Genomic DNA, 23,041 nt, shown 5'->3' with positions numbered 1-23,041 from the left:
TGGCCTTGACCTTGTTTTTGGTTTTGTGCAAGCCATTTTTGGTTATTTTGACACCGCAAAAGATAACTTCGTCTTGGAAGAATTGACATTTTTCGAGATTGACCTTCAGTCCATACTCTTGAAGTCTAGCTAGGACTAGTAGCAGATTTTGCCAGTGTTCATCGTTTGTTTTCCCTGTGACTATCATGTCATCTTGGTTGCATTGAACTCCGGGTGTTCCCTGGAGGATTGTGTCTATTGTCTTTTGCCAAATTGCTGGTGACGAAGAAATACCAACCGCTAAACGGTTGAAGGAATACAGTCCTTTTGACGTGTTGATTGTTGTTACTTTTTGTGACACACTGTCTAAAGGGAGCTGAAGGTATGCTTGTCTCAGATCAATTTTAGAGAATGTTTGACCTTGTTCCAAAGTAGCTAACATGTCTTCCATTTTTGGCATTGTGTATTGCTCTGTGTTAAGTGCTGGGTTGACTGTTACCTTGAAGTCACCACATATTCTCACTGTTCCATTGCTTTTCAATACAGGTACGATGGGTGTGGCCCAATCCGAGGTTGCAATTTTTGTGATTATCCCTTGTTCTTCTAAGTTGTCTAGTTCTTTCTCAACTTTTTGTTTTAAGGTGTACGGCACTGGTCTGGCTTTGTGGAATTTGGGAACGGCTCCCTCTTTTAGATGAAGTGTTGCCTCTATTCCTTTTATTTTTTTCAATTCCATCAGAAAATGTATCTTGAAACTGAGCTTTCAATTTTTCTGTATTGAATCTATCTTTAGGTGTCGTCATCTGATGTATGCTCTGCCAGTTCAGTTTTATAGCGGCCAACCAGTCTCTTCCCAAAATAGGATTGCTGCCTTTGTCAAGTATAAGGAGTGGAAGTATTTTCTTCTGATTGTTGAGTTCTACATGAACTGAAATTTTTCCCAGTGGAATAATGGTTTCACCTGTGTATGTTTTCAGACGAACAGCTGTCTTTTCCAAATTTGGGAAGGTTTTGAATGTTTTTGTGAAGTCCCTCTTCGTCATCAATGAAACAGCAGATCCTGTGTCAACTTCCATTTTTGTAGGAATATTATTGATTTGCAAGTCTACTTTTATTTTTGGTGTGTTTCCTTCCATGTGAAACATTTCCAGTGTAAAATTATCTTCGGAAACATTGTCTTCATCTAGCTTGTGAACTTGTCGGGATTGTGAGGTTCTGTCTCCTCCTCTCCTCTGTTGTTGGCTGCCCTTCCTGGCCTGACACACTCTCTGAATGTGTCCTTGTTTGTTGCATGACTTACACACTGCATCACAGAGGTAGCAGTCGGCTCTCCTGTGGTTATTTTTCCCACAAGATTGGCACGGTGGGTATGTTTGTGAGTTATGTCTTCTGTTAGTAAGTAAAGGCTGATTTGTTTTTATAATGTTGAGATCAGCTGTTGATTTGCCGGATGTTGTTGTGTGGATTTCCGCTGCATCTCGCTGGGCAGTTTCCATTGCAAGTGCCAAAGCTGTTGCAGATTCTAAAGTGAGATTTGGCTCTTGCAAGAGTCTCTTTTGTATGGCTTCATCGCGTATTCCGCAAACAAATCTGTCACACAGAGACATTTTTAAATTGTCTCCGAATTTGCAGTGTTCAGCCAACCGTTTTATGGATGCTAATAAATCAGGAGGCGATTCGTCCATCGCTTGACTGCGTTTATGAAACTTGAATCTTTCAACTATCTCAAGTGGAGGGGGGCAGTAATGGTTGGACAGCAGTTTGCAAAGTTCTTCATAACTTTTACTAGAGGGAAGGTCGGGTGACGTCAAACATCGTAGTGTGTTGTATGGTTTAGCCCCCATGGATGATAGCAGAGTTGCTGTTTGTTTCTGTTCGGCAATGTCGTTTGCAACAAAAACGCATCCAGTCTTTCTTTATAGTTTGTGAAGGACTCTAGTCCTTCGTTGAAGGTGTCGGGTCTTGGCATGTTGGTATGTTCACGTACAAGACTGGAAAATGCAAGCTCAATAGTTGGTAGTAGTCTGTCAATAGATTATAGTTTTATGGCTTGGTAGAATGAAAATACATGTAAACGTTATTGCACTTATCTGGGTTCTAGATGCTCGTCGCCATTTGTGGTGTATTGTAGATTGCTAATGATAATTTGTTAAGTAGAAAACGTCAACAATAGTCAGCCATTTTGGAATCGAAGTGATTCTTTTTATGCTTGAAATAACGTAATCAAATACTGATATTTGGGTACTCAGGTATCCCACACAGGACTTGGAAGCAATTGACCTGACATGGACTACAGTCTATAGTTGCATGTTGTAATATTAAATATTCTCAAAATACAAATTGAATAGAATATTAGAGTATGATTTTGATTTTGATTTTATTTTCTAATTTTCTTGAGATGATCCTTATTACTTTAATACTTTTTTTATGCTTCACAAAAGACATATTCAGATGTTGAAAGCAACATAATGCCATATGACAGTGATTCGTTTGAAAGGTCGAAAGGATTTACAGTTTCTTTTATTGAGCCCAGGTTTTCAAGCAGGTGAGAATGAAATATTGCCAAGTATATATTTATTTATTTAAAGAGTAATAAACTAGATGGCTGAAACTTAAGTTATTTCAGTCTTTCCTTGGATTGATCCTTATGAAAAAAGGGAATTATATTTATTATTACTTTTTATCGTACAGTCATAATCCGAGCATCTCTATTCCCAGCATTTTGTCTGAATTACAGAGACATCAGGATAGTGGAATCAGTACTTAAAGTGGCATATAGTTTTGACGTCAGACCGTGGTAATCTAAGTTAACAATTGCAGCAAATGATAATAGAACTATCGCGCTTTTTTTTTTGGCCAATGTGTGATATATTTGGATTGTTTTTAGTTATGTATTTTAATTATTCCACATCCATGTCAATGTCAACTAAATGCTGGGCTTGTGGTAGTATGTCAACTCTTCTTCTTTTAGTGAAGGTGCTGACATGTTGAAGTTGTAGTGAAATTTCAAGAAATGTAACGAGCAGGGTAGTTCTTGTTCTTGATCAGTAAATGAGGCAAGTGATAAGGTTAGAACAGACTCATAATTTATAAGGATGATTGAAAGGTTAGGGGTGTCAAACGACGGTGAGATCAAGCATCCATTAAGACTTACTTTCAGCTTAATTGATAACAATAGCCTTGTATGCCCAGTGACACAAGCAACAGGGTTGGAATAAATAGGGTCTATGGATTGCGCAAGCTGACCAGCCACAAATAATTGACACCAGCACCTGTTGATTATTGCACACACCATGTATCATTGCTCGAGGAGGCGGGGCTGTCTTATGCCAGTGACTGGACTATTGACAAATGAATTATCTTCCTGACCTAAATTGAACGTGACGAGTAGTTTTAATTTGGATTATACTTCAATCCTTTGTCCGTGACATTGAACCAGAATAGGCAGACGAATGGTGTTGGTCAGTGAGATATTCGGAGTCATAAATCCTTTATATTGTAATGGCTTGCTCCCAAAATAAGTGTTCTGATCCGGAAACAAGAATTTCCGTACAAATAAAGAAGAAAATATCCATCCCCAGGCTATCTGTCTGAATAATGGAAAGATCCGGATTAGAGAGACCTAATTGTATGTCAAAATTGCTTTAGTCGCCTTGGTCAGTGGTTTAACTAAGAACTCAATATCACCTGTTATAAATTTATGACATTCTTGATTCAACCTTATTTTGAAAATGCACTGCAACCTTGGTATAATAAATTTGGATTGAACAAAAAACATGAAAATAGGTACCACAAAAGTTGTCATCTCATGGCCAAAAATAAAAATAAATGTATAATGTTTGCCTCTCTCATCGAAATAATGACTTATTTTTAAACCGGGTCATTCAACCATTGATACTATGGTAATCAAACAACATGCAGAGCTAAATTTGGTATCATCTGAAAGAAGTTTTCAGCTTTATTTCCATATTACTCCAACAATAAATAAAAAATGCGGTTATAAAACTTTACTGGAGCAAAATACAAAACACTGACATTTTATTGATATAAAATTTAAACCGATCTTGTCTCAAAGACAAACATCTTATCTCTTTTTGTGTCAATTTGTTTTTATATGGGTTGCTTGATGGCTCAGGTTTTGCATTTTAAAAAAGCTCACCGAATTCTTGTTTTCAGCTTTGAGTGTGATCGAAATTTTAACACTTGACTGGGGATTGTAAAAGCACACTAGTTTAGTTGCAATGAGACTGAAGTCTCAAGCAAATTTACAAAACAGAGTAAAGTTTACAAAAACCACGTGAATATGTTATAGAAGTACCATCATATATAATAGTAATATGTTTGAGATAATTTACCACAAGAATAAAGATGATAAATATTCTTATTTTGATTGATAATTCGAGTTGGTAAGTGAGAGTGTTTGAATGATGGAATAGCCAAATTAACCCTCTTAATTTTTCCTGTTTTCATCAACCTGTAATTTTTTGGGGGTGACTTTCCAGCTTTGTTTTTTGTTTAACTGATTGTTGATTATATAAATGAATCCATATGTTTTATTTCAAACGTTCTTAAAAAATGAATTTGCAGAAATATTGACACCCACTTTGCCAACTTAGCAATGTGGTTCATTCTCTGTTGACATCTACGGTTTGTTCAGTGGATTATTAATATTCTTTCTAGGAATGTCTAGGCAACCGCATCCATTCTCTTCGACAGCTGGACCTGCAAAAATATTTTACAGACTTGACACTTGGTTTGAGTGTTGATGGAGACTACTAAAATAGCTATGTGGTCTTTAGTTTATCATCATTGTGTTTAAAGTTAGAATTGTGAAAATATTACTTGCATCTTTAATAATTTTGTATCATAGGAGGGATTGTATCATGTATATTTACTTTTTCACAAACAAAGGTCTGTGGGATCGGATTCTAGAAAAAATGTCCTTGATTTTTTTTTTTTTAATCTTTCCAATGTATAAATGAATGATTTATAACAGAGCTATCCCCACTAAAATATTTTTAAAATATTTTTTTTTACAGTTATGAAAGTGAAAGTTCAGATGAAGTTGAAAAATCTAAAAAGAAAAAAAAGAGAGTACTTAAGCGCCTCAAGTGGGATAAAAACCTCCATGGTAATTTAAATACAATTGTTTGGTACATTTTGAATTAGTTGCTTACATTGTTCTCTATCTGTTTTTCAGTTCCTTCCAATGGCTTCTATCAGCAAACAAATCATTTTTCCAAAAGACTGTATGGTTTCTTTTTTTAAAAAACTAAGCTTCTCAGATTTATTGTCAGGTTTCTTTACTATTTCTCTAAAGTTGTTTCTCCCATACATTTGACTCTATGTTCTTGTCTGGGAATGAGATTTATTTGTCTGGGTGGGGATCCTGACCTCCCATAGTGGGCAGGGAGGTACATGCTGCGTCTTCTATCCCCCATACCCGTTTTCCAATTGTTTCCTGTCATTATCTTGGAATGAGATCACATAGTTTTGTCCTGATCCTTGCCGGAGTTCCTTGGCTGGGAGGGAAACAGTCGTAATGTATAGTTATAGTTTTGGGAGATGATATTTTTTTCCTTGTAAATCATCTCTCTGTTATGCATTGTATTATGTTTAGTTTACATATTATATTATATGATTGGTAAACATTTGAGTGTATTCCTTTTAGTTGGGACCTGTGCTTGTGTCTGGATGAGACTTTTAGGTGATCTCAAACTAAGTACTTTGGCGGTGTGCTCTTGGAATCTACATCTGTTGCCTATTTGAACCAATTCCCCTTTGTCTTACCTTTTCTTTTGTGCTTTAATTGTAGTTTTAGAACTTTTTACTATCTCATTTTCTTCCTTTCTACTGGCGCTGATATGACCTTAATGTGTTGCAAGCGCCGTAAAACCCTTAAAAACAAAAACAAACAGATTTATTTGTTTTCCCTTCCCTGGTCAGGATCTTTATTTGAAACGGTCAATTGTAGATTCCTTTTTTGCATTTTCATCTTCAAGATATTTATACTAAGAGGCATAGAAAGTATCAACGTCTTTGAAACTTCAAGTAATTGACTTCAAGAACATAGGCTTTGGTTTGATTTTCACGCCCTCGCAATTAAGAGAGGAGAATCAACTTTAGTTTGAAATAAAGTAATAACTTGTTTTTACGTTTTTACTCAAATTCTAGATTTTTCTATTCTGATATGTATGTTCACATTGGGTGTTAGACAAGCATGATATTGCTCTCTCACCAATTTCATACAGAGGGATTTACTTTTTACTCTTCCCCAAATCTATGACCTTATTACTGAATGTATTGTTTTACAATACTGATGAGGTAACTCAATACCTGAGCTCCTCCTAAATGTTTAAAGATCAATTTTCCTTTCTTTTTTATTTTTTTATTTTGCAAATTCTATCAAACATGAAGTTATCTTTTTTACTTTAGATGTTTAGGTTCTATTTTTATTTTTATATTCATCCTTATAATACTCTTGTTCCTCAGAAACTCCACAGAAAAGCTCATTGTGTTTTGGTGTAATGTTCAATATGATGGTGGCTCTGGTTGTGGGATATATGCTCTTCCTTTCATGGTACCTGATCAGTGTTGGATTCTATATGCAGTAAGTTACTAAATTATATGGAGTGGACATAGAAAAGATCCCAAAATGTGACAACTTGCAGCTTCTCAAATCTTGAGTAGTATTTCGTAAAGAATATATAAACCTGTAAATAAATTAAACATTTTTTTTGGTAGGATTTGAGATCAAAATCTAAAAACGAATTAATAGAATATGAATATTTTATATGATATGAATATGAATGACAAAAAGGGGATATCATAATGGCACACTAACTAAAGCAATACAAATTTTAAAATGTTATTAGAATTTACTGAAGTAATAGTAATTTTTTTATTAAGTCTTTATGTTTATCATGATTTTATGTTTTTGTTTTTTGTTTTTTTTTTAACAGAGATATGGTTGTGTTGAACACTGCTGTGAATGCCATTATTATCTTATGCATCAATTTTCTCATTCTTGTGCCGTTGCTCATTCTACTCATTGCTATTGGGCTTGCAGTAAAGAATCGTAAATCCTATTGTCGCGTTTGGGCAAAGAAAAGAAGTGAATGTAAGTGATATGCTTGTTTTGTTTTTTTAACAGAGATTTGGTTGTGTTGAAAACTGCTGTGAATGCCATTATTATCTTATGCATCAATTTTCTCATTCTTGTGCCGTTGCTTATTCTACCCATTGCTATTAGGCTTGCAGTAAAGAATCGTAATTCCTATTGTTACGTTCGGGCAAAGAAAAGAAGTGAATGTAAGTGATAGAATTCATTTAAGTTCTTTTCTTCTCACAAAATAATTCTAAGCTCATTTTGTCATATAAAATGTATATTCAATGAGCTTGAGTCTAACAAGACTTCCAACTTTAGATTAGAAAAATGAAGATCCTCAGTTTTGTTGGGTTTTTTTTTTGTGTTTCTTTTTATTGCTTTTTTTTTTGGGGGGGGGGGGGGGGGGGTTGAGATTGAGGTTCTTTATTTGTTCTGTTTTGTTTATTTTGTTGTTTTTAGTTTTTCTTTCTTCCCCTTTTGGTTCTATTTTAAAGCTAATGCTTATATAAATTATAAATGTTAAAGCTGCTGTATGGCAGGAAAAAGCACTCCTAAAATAAAAAGTAAACATTAAGATGAATCACCTAAAACACTTCAATAAAATCATTATCATAAGCATTATAATCGTCTTCATCTTTACCACATCCATGACAGACTACATCATCATCATCGTCATCATTATCATCATCAGCTATGAACATACTTAAGGTTGAATTCACTTGTGAAAAAAATTAAAGAATTCCTTCACCCTCATAGAACTAAGGAGGACCCACAGATTGAAAATCTCCGGGCTCACATCATAAGATTATGATGAGCCAAGATGGAGAGAAGAGAAATAAAGATAGATAGGAAGAGAGACATCTAGATGGGACAACTTCCGAGAGAGTACACCCATCTAGGAATATGTGAGTAGGTAACGAGACGAACATGCTATTGAATTAAACATGAGGAATATCACATATGTGTTAAAACAATTAAACATTTATTACAAACGATACATACTATACCTGGACATACTTACAAACAAACATATAGATACATTTTCAAACTTACATGTAACAACTGGTCATTTCCATTTTCACACACAACCTTTCCTCACACAACACGAACAGGGACTGCACTAAAATCTACTCAACCCATGTCCGTGAGCTTCGGCATGTGACCATAGTTGAGGACAACTCTAAATCACATTAGGGAATGAGATAAAATAATAAAATAATAATTATCTCTCTTTGACCATAACACTGGTAGCCTTTCCCATTTTAGCTCTATGGAAAGTTGGCCGCTAGGCTTCTTTGTCTTAACTCATTGAATGAAGGCAATGAGGAAGTTTAAGAGAGGGAAACTAGTTGTTTGAAGGAGATAAGTTGAAGTTGGCATAAATAAGATGTGGAATAACAGATGACTAAGATTATCACAGGAATAACATTCAAATTCTAGATCATGCATTTACCCTTGTTTTTTCATTTGTTTTTCTTTGTCTCCAGTGGCTGAAAAGATGGCCCATTTTTGGAAGCAGATGGAAGAATTTAACTTCCGAGAAAGAGTCATGGCTTTTCAACCATATGAATACAAAAGTAAAAGAGATGCCTATCACACTTTATTCAACATGTCATTCTATAGGGACAAATTAGCAGCAGCCAAACTGGTAAAATAATTGTAATTTTTAAAAGGATAATTTAAAAAAGTGAGGTTTTTATAAGCTGCATCCATGAAATATGTTCAAAGTACTTAACAATATGCCTCAATTCATAAGCAATATTTAACATTTTGCCTGTAATGGGCTTTTACATTTTGTTCTTACACGATGTATGTTTTTAGCTGTCAACTGGTCATTTTACATTTGATTGTCTTGAGAAAATCTGAGTAAAGAAAGAGCTTTTTCATGGACTCAACTTTGCATTGCCCACAGTGTGACTCACAAGTGGAATGTCTTACCACAATAACACTACACTGTTTATTATAAAAGCGGGAAGTTGATAGTTAATGTCGTGATCAAAATGGTTATATTATCTCAATATTTTATTTCATAGTACAGCTTAATAAAACACCTTTTTTCATTTAGGACATGCAATATAACGTGAGATTAAGATGACCCAAAACTTATCAAAAGTCTCAAACTTAAGACATCTCTGTATTGGATTTGAGAAATTTGGATAGGGCTCTTTTTAGTCTATCAAAATATAATATGAAGTAACGATTTCCTGGCCAAAATGAAAAAAGGAATTTAATGAATATATGACAAAGTAGTTGTCAACTGGACAAGCTGAGTAGTGGTGAGCGTACTTACTTTTGATTAAAGAACTTTTTTGTGCAAGTAATATTAGAAACAAAAGCTTATTGATTTGGTTGGAAATTTTTTGAGGGGCATTGTTGAGCATTTAAATGGTGGTAAATAAGGTACTTCTGGCATGAAATATCACTATTATATTGAAACATTATGATGATATAAAGACTTCCCCATTACCGTTGTCATTATCATTATCATCACTAGCAGCAGCAGAAGCGGCAGCAATTTTATTGTCATCTAACCATTTGGTATTCAAACAGTGTGATTACAAGTGATATACAAAACTTTTTGTTTCTAATCAGATTGTCATCTAACCATTTGGTATTCAGAGTGTGATTACAAGTGAAACACAAAACTTTTTGTTTCTAATCAGAAGCAGTCAAAATTGATTGCAATTCATGTATCATATGGTCCTTGTAGCTCAGTTTTAGAACACTGGCTTCACATACCTGCCTATTATTACGGAACGTCCGTAATTGTTACGGAAGTGTAAGGACAATTACGAACTTACGGAAATAGAAGAAATATTACTGATACAAATCGTCGCAACTTAAATTAAAAAATAAAAATTTATTAATATAGTGTGTATAAATACTTTGTTTGAAGAACTGTAAATGGTGTTAATATATATAATGTGTAGAATTTGTAGCAGATGTAGTTTTTACTTATTCAATGGACTTGATTTCTTATGAATATTTTGCCATGCTGTGGAAAATGGACTTTGATTGAGGCTTGACCCGCATAAGTAGTAGGCCTATATAACATGGTAAGTTTATTTTACATATATAAAAGGGTGTATCTATCATTGTTTTTGTTTGCTTTACTATTACTGAAATCTGACCATTAATTACTGATGAATTTTTGTATTTCTTACTGAATTTGAAATTTTCAAGTAGGCAGGTATGGCTTCACACGCAAAGGGACCAAGATAGATCCTGGGTGAAGTCGAAATTTTTTTCTGAGCCCCCTGTCATACCCTTTTGTGATTGGGTTGGTGTATCTGTTAGATCTGGTGGAAAGTATTTTGTGATAGACTTGTGTCCAAGGTGTCAGTAGTTACCACAAGAGATAATTTATGAGTATTTAAAATGAGATTTTCTTTCTATATTCATAAAGTATTCTGAGTCATGAAAAACACTCTTTAGATTTTTAAAAATTTATACGTAGATAAGAAAATGAGAGCAAATTCATTTTTCATGAATTACTTTTGCTTGCCAATTGATGTTAGAAAATCTTCCAACTTTGATGTCATGTTACTAAACATCAAAAGGATCTATCATACTTGTCAAACATATTTTTAAAGCATAGTGACTAGAAAACATTAAAGATAACAAGATTTGAACTATACACACATTTTTTAACAGTCTACAGTTGGTCTACAGTTAGTAAATCAAGCTGAATCAAATAAACAAAAACGCTATAAAATCATAAATTAAATAAACTTTGGACTATGATTGTTTTGTTTGGCATTCACTCCTTTAAAAAAAATTGAAAAATTTACTCATTCATTTGCCCTGATATCAAGCTTCTAACCACCAATAATTGAACCAATATTGAGATCTTTAATGATGCACCACAGACTCCCGTAGAGTTAATCGGTTACTTGAAGAGGAAGAAGAAATCTACAATTTTTTGTTCCAGACTTTTTGTTTATGGCAGATCGTGTCATTTTGATTTTTAAAACATACCATGTTGAATTTCTTAATATTTTAGTTCCTTATCATCATCAACATTAACATTATGTAGTCATTGATTCTTGACCCATTTTACATTGTAGGGACCAGTGAAAGGATCCAAGCAAGAGGTTATCAGGAAAGGAGGTCCAGGATTAATCTTATTCATCATTGTGTTTTTTGTTATTACAAATAACCACACAAAAGTGAATGAATGTTTCAACCAAAAGACGTTTATCTACAATTTATTTGGAAAACCACAATTTGATAGAGAATATATAAAAACGGTAAGTAATAATGAATGGAGTCTAATAGAAGTAGTAGTAATAATAATGATAATAGTAAAAACAATCTTATACTAATGGATGTAAGATCCCATGACACTAAAATAAGGAATGCTTAAAGGATATTTTACAGGACATTAAACATTCTATTAAGTTTTAAAATACACTTTAGCACAGTTTCCTCTTCGGGATATGCAAAAAAGTTCAAGGAAATTGCGTCTTGTCTTAACACATTGCATTCCATAGCAAAAATCCTCACCAGATTACAAACAAAACATGTCATTGTATTCATTATTTATGGAATATTGTGCATTCGATTATCTCCAATCCAGAACATAATATGGGCATTTATTATAATAATGATAATAATAATAATGATGATGATAAGAATATTAATAATAACGATAAAGATGATGATGATGATGATGATGATAATAATAATGATAATAATATTAACAAAATTATTATTATTATTATCACCATTATTATTATTATTATTATTATTATTATTATTATTATTATTATTATTATTATTCTTATTATTATCACTATTATTATTATCATTATTATTATTATTATTATTATTATTATTATTATTATTATTATTATTCTTATTATTATCACTATTATTATTATCATCATAATAATAACATATGATTATGAGAATAATTATAATGGTAACGAATGATTGATTGTATAATTTGCGAAATTTAGCATAGTTTTATATTTAATCACGTTACTTCAGTTAAAGTATCAGTACAATTCATTGTGGAAGGTGTAATTTCCTTAAGAGTGGGTGAACATTGGCTGTCCTTATACCTTCATCAGTCGGCACACTTGCATCTCGTTTATCCCCATGTCCTTCTCTCTCTCTCTCTCTCTCTCTCTCTCTCTCTCTCTCTCTCTCTCTCTCTCTCTCTCTCTCTCTCTCTCTCTCTCTCTCTCTCTCTCTCTCTCTTTGATGACTTTGAATGCATTATGATGAAGATAATAATTATTCTACAAATGCTATGATTATCAGCAAATATTAATGTTTAAATTGTGTTCTATTAGTTCATATTATTTATTCTTCTTCTTATTATTATTATTATTTAAAACTAAACATGTGTATATATGCACTATAACATTATATGATAAATGTGATACCTCTCAACTAAATAATCTCCTCAGACTGTCTCTGTGGACGGTGTGTGGGCATCTATCGTGTATACATTGCGTAATCACTTTGTCTACAAAAATGCAATGGAGGCTGGGGTTCTAGAAATGGGAATAGAGTCCTTTGCGATAAGACAACTGCGAGTTAGACCTCACACAGGTTAGTATTATCCAACGCAACAATGTATATAATGTTATTAAGTTTTCAGATATTCTGAAATAGACTCCTACACATTTATTAACCAGCTGGGTCATTCTTCTTCTTCTTCTTCTTCTTCTTCTTCTTCTTCTTCTTCTTTTTCTTCTTCTTCTGTCTTTATGGCTGAAGGTCAACAAGTGCATAAATGCCATAGTCTTCGCAAGCTCGTGCTGAGATCCTGATCCAAAAAGCTTCGACTTCAGTGTAGTCCTCTCAGGCCAAATGGTCGCTCTTTGTTCATTGTACTTTGTACTGTCCTGCAAAACATGTGTGGCATCCTGCTTACCCTCTTCACATTCACAAATATTTCTCCAATCTAAATGCCTTGGAACATCTGGTGTCGAAGATAGTTATGTCAGCGGTGAAGTCTGAAAATAGCAACTTGATTTTGTCTTTTGAGATGTTTTATGGGGTCTTTTATGTATTCTGGGTGAATCTTGTTCCATGAGGTCTTGGCCTTGGTCTGAATAAGGGATTTGATCTCACCAATTTCAAACTTCATTTTCTTATAGAGACTGGTTTGCTCCCAATTTGGACAGGAGGCTGTCAGAGATTTCATTTCCTACGTTGCCACAATGACTAGGGATCCACTGAAACTGAAGCATTACTTACTTTGCTCTTTGGGTCAGTTAGATTAGCTCAAAATCTCTATGATTCAGCTCTGTGTTGTCTGGATTCTCCAATGTTTCCAGGACTTGCTTAGCAACAGTCAGGAAGACCACTTTGGCATTGATTGCACTGCTTGAATTTCTCAAAAGGTTTGCACCTTCGCTGATTGCAATTGCCTCTGATTTATAACTTGTGCAACATGTGCCAGTTGCTTTGGCGATTTATTGTGTTTTACCATCTGGCCATTCAATGAATATTCCAGCGCCAATATTTCTGGTTGCTCTTGCTGATCAGTCCATGTATACTCTAATCCAGTGTTATTTTGGGTAATTGTCCTCAATATGCCGTATTACAGTTTCCAAGTATGGTTTATAATTTGGTTCCTTGTTTTTCAAACCTTGCATATTAGTCTGGCATGTCATTATTTTGCATCGCTTGCGGCCGCAAAAAATTGCAAAATATCACTGATTTGCATTGTGGCCCAAAATCTGCAATTTTTTAGCAAATTTTGGCAAATTTTCGAGGTTTTGCAAAAGAAAAAAATGCAAAACAATAATAATGATATTTAAAAAGGAAAAAAAAGGATGAATTTTGTTCTTTCTTTTAATTTGATAGCTCATGTAGAATGTGAAAGATAATTAATCAAGAGTAGTTTCTTTTTTACTATATCATTTTCTTCCTTTTCACTGGCACTGATATGACCTTACATTTGTTGAAGCGCCGTGAAACCTTTAAAAACAAACAAATACCTTTCTCTTTCATGAACTAATTATGGGTTTTTAGGAAAATTAATCGCAATTTTTTGCAAATTTTGCTGTTTTTAGCTTGAAAAATTTGGGAATTTGTTTTTTTCAAAAAATCACCATGTCAGATTACTGATAATATCTAGCATTCTATGTATGTCCCAGGGTGGGCAAAATGATGGGTCAATTTCATCAATTTGTATTTCATTTGTGTTGTTTTCCTTTTCAAGTTTCGTTGGTGGCTTTATGAAGCTCATTCTTTTCAATCTTTTCCTAGATTTAGATTGGTGCATTTGTGGAATGGTTGTTCAGGGTAGGCTTTCATCTTACTAAATTGTTTGAGCATTTTATGATTCTTTCTTTCCGTAAGAGATTCTAGGCCACACAGGGTTTCCATTTGTATAATAGGTGTGGATTTGATTCCACCTGTGATTCTTCGAAGGTTTTGATTTTGAACTTTATTGAGGTTGTCCATTTATATATTTGAACATGTGCCCCATGATGCCATTCCATATTCTAAAGTTGATCTGACATTTCCTTGGTCATTAACAGGCTGTCTAAAAAAAATAGCGAACTGAGTGATGACAACTTTGTTCCTTCTATTGTTAAATTACTTGATTATATCATTATGAGCTTTAAAAACATAATGCCCTTAAAGCCTGAGGTTTAAAATCATTAAGCACTGTATAAATGCAATCGTTTAAAAGAAATTAATCAACCAAACAAAATAATTTTTCTTTGACGGCCAACTTCAATGGACTTTACAAATATTTACTTAGCAAAAATACATATTCCGCTCAAGGCTTTTTCAGATCAAATACATCGAGCTTTCAAAATGTTGAAGAGAAGTTTTATGAAATATTTATTTAACCACATTGATTTTTTTCAGGATTTACCCAATAAAAAACAAATCTTTTTTTCATAAAAATGATGTTCTTCTGTGGTAAAATAAATACTCACTTGGAAACCAAGACGGTTACCAAATACACACTAGGGCTAAAAAAAAAAAACCTTTATTAAATGGGTTAAATGCAAGGCATACTCGATTAAATGGCATCAGAGAGAAACTGATTTATCAATACCAGATGAAATCAAATCAAATACAAACTAGGCAGTTGGGATATCAAACTTTTGATATTTCTCAATCTGATAATGGTATTGTACTAGATCCATACTCTCTCCAAACTCATTCAATAAATCAAACAACCTGCATTGATATAAAGTCATTGAACATCATTGAGACCTTTAAAGTGCATGAGACTTTCATCATCAGGAAAATACTGTAAGATTTTGATGTGTTTTTGTTCTGTTTTTTGTTTTTGTTTGTTTTGGTTTTTGTTTTATTATTTGTTTTGTTTTAAAATGTGCATGAAGAATAATACTCACTCTTGTTGATTGGTTTGTATAAAGAAGATAGAGCAGTATAATTAGGTGCCCCAAACGTAAACAATAACAAGTTGCTAGTGATTTTCGTGAGGGACCGGAAAAATTTACGCACAATATAGGTCTCCCAATTTTGTAGTTGAGTTGTAGGCAATACACTTTCAGTATTGAAAATATGTTTACATAAAATCTAACAGTTGCAGAAATAATAATATAAGACTAAATTATTCTGAAAATCAGGCTCCGAATAATTCTCGTTTTGTTCACACCAGCGCAATAATTTGCTCTGGTCTAAAAATAGATAGACTGTAACTTTTGATAAATTTTACCTTTTGTTCCATAAAATATCCATATCTAGACATTATTTGATGCATGATCGAGTATTTATGAATATGTGTTTCTTTTGCCACCTAACAGCCAAATTTTAAAGGCTATTTTTTTCTATAATTTACATTGGAACGTGAGCTGTCAAGACAGGAACATGTGGTTTGCCATGTGCTTCTAGACCTTTGTTTACGTTTGGGGCACCTAATTTTACTGCTCTATAAAGAAGATAACAGTAACCATTTTGGGGAATTTCGCTGGTTCCTTGATGAGACTTTCAGGTGATCTCAGACTAAGTGCATTGATAGTATGCTCTTTGAATCTTCTTCAACTATTTGAACCAAGTTTCCTTTTTCTTACCTTTTCTTGGGTGCTTTTTTTTACTTCTGTCTTAATTTTTTCCTGGGTGCTTTTTCACTTGTTATCTAGAATATTTTATATTTTATTTTCTTCATTTTACTAGCGCTGAAATGACCTAAACAGGTCCCAAGCACTATAAAACCCTTTAAAAACAAACATATTGTTATCATTTCAAGTGGAAGCATTATATGCATATTAACATGGAAAAATCCGAACAAAATAATAAAAAATCTCTCACTACTACAGTCTCAAACATATTGGCCAAGATTTCTCTCTCCTACTGTATAGCCATACTTATGAGTGGTTTAGTTTCATAATCATTGAATATTGTTTTCTTACAAATATTTATTTTCTCAGAACATTGTCTACTACGGTCATCTTTAAAGAGCCTTTTATTTCCAAGAAAACGCTGCCAATATGAACTCAACAATCAAAATGAAGAAACCCGAAACTTTATTGATAGCTGGATGACACATGTGAATGATGGTGATGATGATGATGATGATAATCCACCAGATAGGGGAATGATTGGAAATGCTTACACATACAGACGACCTGACCGCATGAAAGAATTATATTCAGGCAACATAGGCGGGTAAGATAAGTATATAATCCTTGTAATGTGTAAGTCCATATACATAAACTGTATGTGTTTGAGTAAAGCTCACCAGTAGTGGAAAGGGAGGCACTTTCTATCACCCTATATCTGTTTTTCAATTTGCTTTCTGTATTCGTCGTGGAATGAGATTACTTGGCTTTGTCCTGGCTCTGGCCGAAATTCTGGGAAGGAAACAGTCAATAGTTTTGGAGATATTGTTTCCTTGTAAATCGTCTATTATGTAGTTATATTTTTTGTTTTGAACATCACGATTTGTAAATATTTTATGTGTATTCTTCTCAGTGGAGCAGATCTGTTTTTGTGTCTTGAGACTTTTAGGTAATCTCAAAATAAGAACACTGAGGTGTGCTCATGGAATTTCCACCTGTGGCCTATTTGAACCAGTCCACTTTGTCTTACTTTTTATCATATATGTCTTTAACTGTAAGTCTAGAATTTTTTTACCTTCCTATTTTTTCCCCTTTTATTGGCACTGAAATGTAAAAGCCTTTAAAACAAAACAAACCCGCTAGAAAACTGTTAAACAGGATGGTGATGCATAGCTAGAGTAAAAAAGTTGAGGAAATTTTCATCGGCCCAAGTGGCATTCCTACAGATATATATTCACATTCATATGCTTGAACCTGAATTGTGTTTCATGTTTCAACAGCTTTTCAACATCTCACCCAAACATACAGGCTTCGTGCATGCGCATCCACACACACACACACACACACACACACACACACACACACACACACACACACCCACAAAGATATGCACATGATTTTTTTCTAACAAAATATTTTGGGTCTTCAACTACAGTTATTATTTTACCCCAAGAAAGGGCATGGATGAGGACGCATTTGACAGCCTTGAGTTACTAAAAAACTCTAGCTGGATTGATGAAAACACCCGATATATCATTCTAGAATTCACTATCTTCAACATAAACAACGGAATAGCTTCTGCATTGCAATTCATCTATGAATTTCGACCAAGTAAGCTCAATATTACTGCCTTACGTAACTAACATGTGATATTTCAGTTTCAATGCTTTATTATTTCATTATTCTGGGTGGGAATCCCGGCCTCCCATAGTGGGCAGGGAGGTACTTGCTGTGTCTTCTATACCCCTGTACCTGTTTTCCAATTGCTTTCTGTCTTTGTCGTGGAATGAGATCCTGGAGTCCTTGGCTGGGAGGAAAACATCCGAATGTATAGTTATAGTTTTTTGAGATGATATTTTTAAAATTGTAAATCATCTCTCTGTACTCTTTTAGTTTTTATTTTTAACATTTAACTTGTAAACATTTGAGTGTATTCCTCTTAGTGGAATCTTGTGCTGGTGCCTGGGTGAGACTTTTAGGTGATATCAAACTCAGTACACTGATTGTGTGCTCTTGGAATCTACATCTGTTCCCTATTTTAACCATTCCCCTTGTCTTACTTTTTCCTCGTCCTCTTAATTGTACAGCTAGAATGTTTTTACTTTCCAATTTTCTTCCTTTTTACTGGCGCTGATATGACCTACATGTGTTGCAAGTGCCGTAAAACCCTTAAAAACAAACAAAACAATAATTTCATTATTATTATTATTATTATTATTATTATTATTATTATTATTATTATTATTATTATTATTATTGTTATCATCATTATTATTATTATTATTATTATTATTATTATTATTATTATTATTATTATTATTATTATTATTAATATTATTATTATCATTATCATTATTATTATTATTCTTATTATTATTGTTATTATTATTATTATTATTATTATTAATATCATTATTATTATAGTTGTTGGTGTTGCTCTTTTTTTTTTTACCAAGAGATCAATACCTTAACAAGCTACAGCGTATTGTAATAATAGATATTGCATTTATATAGAGCTTATCCCTATTATATTACTGTGCTACTAGCCTGGTCTGTAGTGATTGTTCAAAAACAAAAGGCAATTTGGGCAAAGCTGTATCCTTCAATTTCACACCTGGGTGGGATTATTTGACTTCCCATCGTGGGCAACTATGTCACTCACTTGCTGTGTCTTCCATCCCCCAATATCTGTTTTCCAACTTGCGTTCTGCCTTTGTCTTGGAATGAGATCACTTTGTTTTGTCTTGACCTTGGCTGGGAGGCAAATAATCAAATGTATAGTTATCGTTTTGGGAGATGATTTATTTTTTTCCTGGAAGTCATCTCTCTCTATTCGATTATATTAGGTTGTATTCTTGTTTTGAATGTATAATGATCTGTGAGCATTTGAATGTTTTTCTCTTTGTGGGATCATGTGCTTGTGTCTGGATAAGACTTTTAGGTAATCTCAAACTAAGTACACTGATGGGGAGCTCTTGGAATTTACATCTGTTCCCTATTTGAGCTATTCCCCATACTTTTTCGTGTGCGCATTTAATTATAAATCCAGAATGTTTTGACTATCCCATTTTCTTTCTTTTTTTTATTGGTGCTGAAATGAACTTACTATGTCGCAAGCGCTGTAAAACCCTTAAAAAACAAATAACATTGTTACACCTGCGCTGTTTCTGATAAAAGGGGGGAACTGTTTATGAAAGAGCTTTTTCATATGGTCAAAGTATGATTTCGTGGAACTGATTAAGAGTTTAAAATGACTAGACTTTAATATTACCACACAGACCACTGCCCCTGACCCAAGTATAACGAACATATATGGAGTAAATATGGCTCATAACTTAAACAATACACAAATATACAACGTTTCAGCCTTTGGCCTTCCTTGGGCTGCAGGCAAAACACAAATATAATCCTGAGATTGAACCGAAAAATTACATTTGTATTATGAAATCAAATTATGAAGGGAGGGGTTGGGGGAGGGGAGACAGAAAAAGAATAAGATATGTGTGTGCAAGAGAAGGAGAAAGGGAGAGTGTGTATGTATGTGTGTGTGTATGTGTGTGAGAGAGAGAGAGAGAGAGAGAGAGAGAGAGAGAGAGAGAGAGGAGGGGAAGGGAGTACATATCCTTTGGTGGGTGTATGATTGTGTGTGTAAGAAATGTTTCAAGAGTGCTGCAGATGTTTAATTGGAGGGAAAAGATATACACAAATTATAACAAGGCTGAGTGAATCTAACAAAAGAGCTAAAAAGATTCTGAATTATTATAATGAATAAAACTGAACATTTTTGACATTTTTGGTTTGACAGTTGATTAGGATTAGCACTTTTAGATTGTCAATAGTTTTCAAGTAAGCTGAAAGAGACAAAGATGAAAATATTTTAGGTTTATTTTTTCCACATTTCAGGTTTAAATGCTATTCAGAATGGGTGTATAGTGAAATTCATTGAAACCAATCATTCGTTTATTGCCTCAAATCTTTATTTTGTGCTTTTGTGTAATCAAAGAAAACATTGTATTGGGGGCAAGTGCAAGTGACATTTCCTTCATTAGTTTGCTGAACGGATAGTAACAATAACAAATAATATTTAAGTAGATTAGATTTGTTCTTAATGTTGATTTTCTGTAATCCAGCTTTAATTTCAATTTATTTTTGATTTTTTAAAATCCAGATGGAATATTTTGGTTATCAACTTGCCACTCCTTTCCTCTGACCTTTCGACAAGGAGAGTATATATTCTTGATAATGGCCCTAGTGTTGTTGGCCATCCTCGCTTTACAAATTTTTGTCAAAGAAGCATTACTAGTAAGTCATTAAAAGACTTAGATTAAATATCTCGGAGTTCAAGTTAACACCCATCCATAATAAATTTGAGACAAGCACAATTTACTGGGTTGTCTCCCATTAAGCTAATAGGCAATTGAAATGGGATTTAATTACAACATGAAAATGGATAAGATAAGTTTTGGCAGCAGAAAAAAAAATGGGATTTTGTTACTATAGTTTTAAAAAGTGATATTAACTCACCAGTTCGCTTTTGCCGCCAAGAACTGCCTTCTTCCTATACAAAGGCCTATAATGTGAAATTCCTGAATTCCCTTATTTCCTCCTTGCCTATAACCTATCACTAATTATTAATAAATTCTTCTGACACATTTACAAGATGAGACATCCACTTATATTGACGCTCAGCATATGTTCCAATATCATTGTTGATGATGCCTTCTTCCCATACAAAGGCCTATAATGTGAAATTCCTGAATTCCCTTATTTCCTCCTTGCCTATAACCTATCACTAATTATTAATAAATTCTTCTGACACATTTACAAGATGAGACATCCACTTATATTGACGCTCAGCATATGTTCCAATATCATTGTTGATGATGCCTTCTTCCTATACAAAGGCCTATAATGTGAAATTCCTGAATTCCATTATTTCCTCCTTGCCTATAACCTATCACTAATTATTAATAAATTCTTCTGCCACATTTACAAGGCGAGACATCCACTTCTCCCTCCCTTGCCCTTGACATGGACTCCTTCTAACTGACTTTCACAACATAAATGACACCCTTCCATCGCCTTACAGTCCTTGCAGTTTTTCCACTTTTTTCATTTCCAGATCTGCTTCACACACTGTTACCAAATTACAATACTTTGCTTATTAAATTATTTATTCAACTGCCTCTTTTGTACTTTCAAATTGGTAATGTTTATGTCGCATTGACCCGAGGAGATATTTACTTCTCTTTACAATTGTAATAGCATCTTCAAAGATAATGGGAAAAGTGATAGAACATTAATTTTGATAATAAAGAAGATGCCCTATATTCAGGTCAAAAATTAATCTTTAAAGTTGCTAATTCGAGTCATCATTGAGTCCAAAAAAAAAAAAAAATAATACACAATCTATTATTTTTCTTTAATATCTTTGGAATGTACTTTTGATTTGAAAGAGGATTTAATCCAGACTCCAGTAGTGCTGTCCTCATCAACAATGATATTAGACCATATACTGAGCATCAATATAAACTGGTCTGGGTTTAACCGCCCATAGCGTCATAACAATGTGTTGCACTTGATAATTCCTATTATAGTGTGAAAGCCAATAAAAATTTCACACAAATGTCCCAAAATCTAGCTAGATTGATAAACATTTTCATACTCTTATCAAAGCTGCAAAAGAGAGCAAAAAAATTAATATATATTATATATAATATATATTAATAAATGAAAAATCAACATTGCTTAGTTCTACAGGCTACGCGCATTTCATTGCACACTAGCCTTATGACCCTCTTTCATTGTGGAATAAGACTATTCTATTTCACTTGGGCTGTGCTAGGAATTTTGGAGGGAAAGGGACAGATTTTTTATTTATGATGTCTTTTACTTTTATATGACCTCTAGAGTAATCGTACAAACTTCGCACAGCTGATCGTGACTTTCGATTCGTACACTTTTTTGTGATCTAAATTTTCCGAAATTTTTTTCAATACCTGAAATACATGAATTACGCAATTACAGTACTGAATTGCCTCAACCGATCTTGCTTCTTGAGACAGTAAAGCAAAGTGGCAGCTTATATTTTGTTTCATTAAACTCCAAAGATACTTTCCTGAATTCACGAGATCGGCGAGTATCAACTTTCCTTCTTCCCTGGGATGATGCATGCAGATACATGGAGGATGAGTGTTTTAACTTCCTCCGTGCCATCTGCTTAATAATTAGTATTTAAATATCTTATTTATAAAGTACACAATGTGGTAGAAAGGTGCCATTGGCCTAGCTATTGTGGCTCCAACTGAAAGCAGGTGTGCAGAACGATGACCGCGATCGCTCGTGTTGCACATCGAGCCGCACGCCTTTGACGAGATGAATTATACGTTTTGCAATTCTTCCTTTTCATTAATTCACACAACAATTGTCAGCACAATCTAGATCTCTGGATATAATATATATATATATATATATATATATATATATATATATATATATATATATATAGGTATATTATATATAATTTGAGCTGTTGTATAGTGCAATATCCACTAAAGGTGCTCAAAGCGCCTTACAAGGGATCCCAGTCCAACAGCAACATTTAACATTTAGGACAAGATATGACACCTGTAAGGCGATATTATATTTTTTTCAGACAGAGACAACGCTGTTAACGGCCAGGTGCTTATTATACACCTGAGTATGGTGAGAGAATGTGAGTAAAGAGCCTTTTCCAAGGACTCAACTATGTGCCGAGCAGGGCTCGAACCCAGGACATTCCGATCCGAAAGCGAGTGTCATACCATAAAATCACATAGCCACACACAGGAATAATAGAAGATTATATATATATACTGCCTCCTCCCCACCCCCTCTCTTCCCCCATCTTTCACCATCGGCCACTGCTCCCCGCCACACCCCCCACCACCTGTCTTCGATCCCGCCC

At 33.8% G+C, this 23,041-nt stretch overlaps 3 protein-coding genes across 3 annotated transcripts in view; 2 read left to right on the top strand and 1 right to left on the bottom strand.

Moving 5' to 3' along the window:
* The window catches only part of LOC144958812 (uncharacterized), a 104,015-nt gene extending 98,960 nt beyond the window's left edge, over nt 1-5,055 (top strand). Inside the window, exons 34-35 of the mRNA XM_078891027.1 lie at nt 2,421-2,524; nt 5,019-5,055. The gene's annotated coding sequence lies outside the window, so the exon portion shown is untranslated. The remainder of the gene's footprint in view (nt 1-2,420; nt 2,525-5,018) is intronic.
* Nucleotides 603-1,823, bottom strand: LOC144959251 (uncharacterized). The gene has a single exon (XM_078891793.1). The coding sequence runs from the start codon at nt 1,821-1,823 to the stop codon at nt 603-605; it is 1,221 nt and encodes a 406-aa protein (XP_078747919.1).
* Nucleotides 1,822-23,041, top strand: part of LOC144959250 (uncharacterized) — a 33,038-nt gene continuing 11,818 nt past the window's right edge. Inside the window, exons 1-13 of the mRNA XM_078891792.1 lie at nt 1,822-1,842; nt 2,421-2,524; nt 5,180-5,228; nt 5,982-6,030; nt 6,472-6,589; nt 6,942-7,099; nt 7,135-7,290; nt 8,575-8,735; nt 11,155-11,337; nt 12,505-12,649; nt 16,465-16,702; nt 17,531-17,706; nt 20,264-20,397. Coding sequence (XP_078747918.1) covers nt 1,822-1,842; nt 2,421-2,524; nt 5,180-5,228; nt 5,982-6,030; nt 6,472-6,589; nt 6,942-7,099; nt 7,135-7,290; nt 8,575-8,735; nt 11,155-11,337; nt 12,505-12,649; nt 16,465-16,702; nt 17,531-17,706; nt 20,264-20,397 — 1,692 coding nt within the window. The remainder of the gene's footprint in view (nt 1,843-2,420; nt 2,525-5,179; nt 5,229-5,981; nt 6,031-6,471; nt 6,590-6,941; nt 7,100-7,134; nt 7,291-8,574; nt 8,736-11,154; nt 11,338-12,504; nt 12,650-16,464; nt 16,703-17,530; nt 17,707-20,263; nt 20,398-23,041) is intronic.

Source organism: Berghia stephanieae, chromosome 13 (genome assembly GCF_034508935.2).
Source record: "Berghia stephanieae isolate SIO BIC M18660-M18661 chromosome 13, UCSD_Bste_1.3, whole genome shotgun sequence".
NCBI lineage: Eukaryota > Metazoa > Mollusca > Gastropoda > Nudibranchia > Aeolidiidae > Berghia > Berghia stephanieae.
This window is presented reverse-complemented; position numbering and strand designations above follow the sequence as displayed.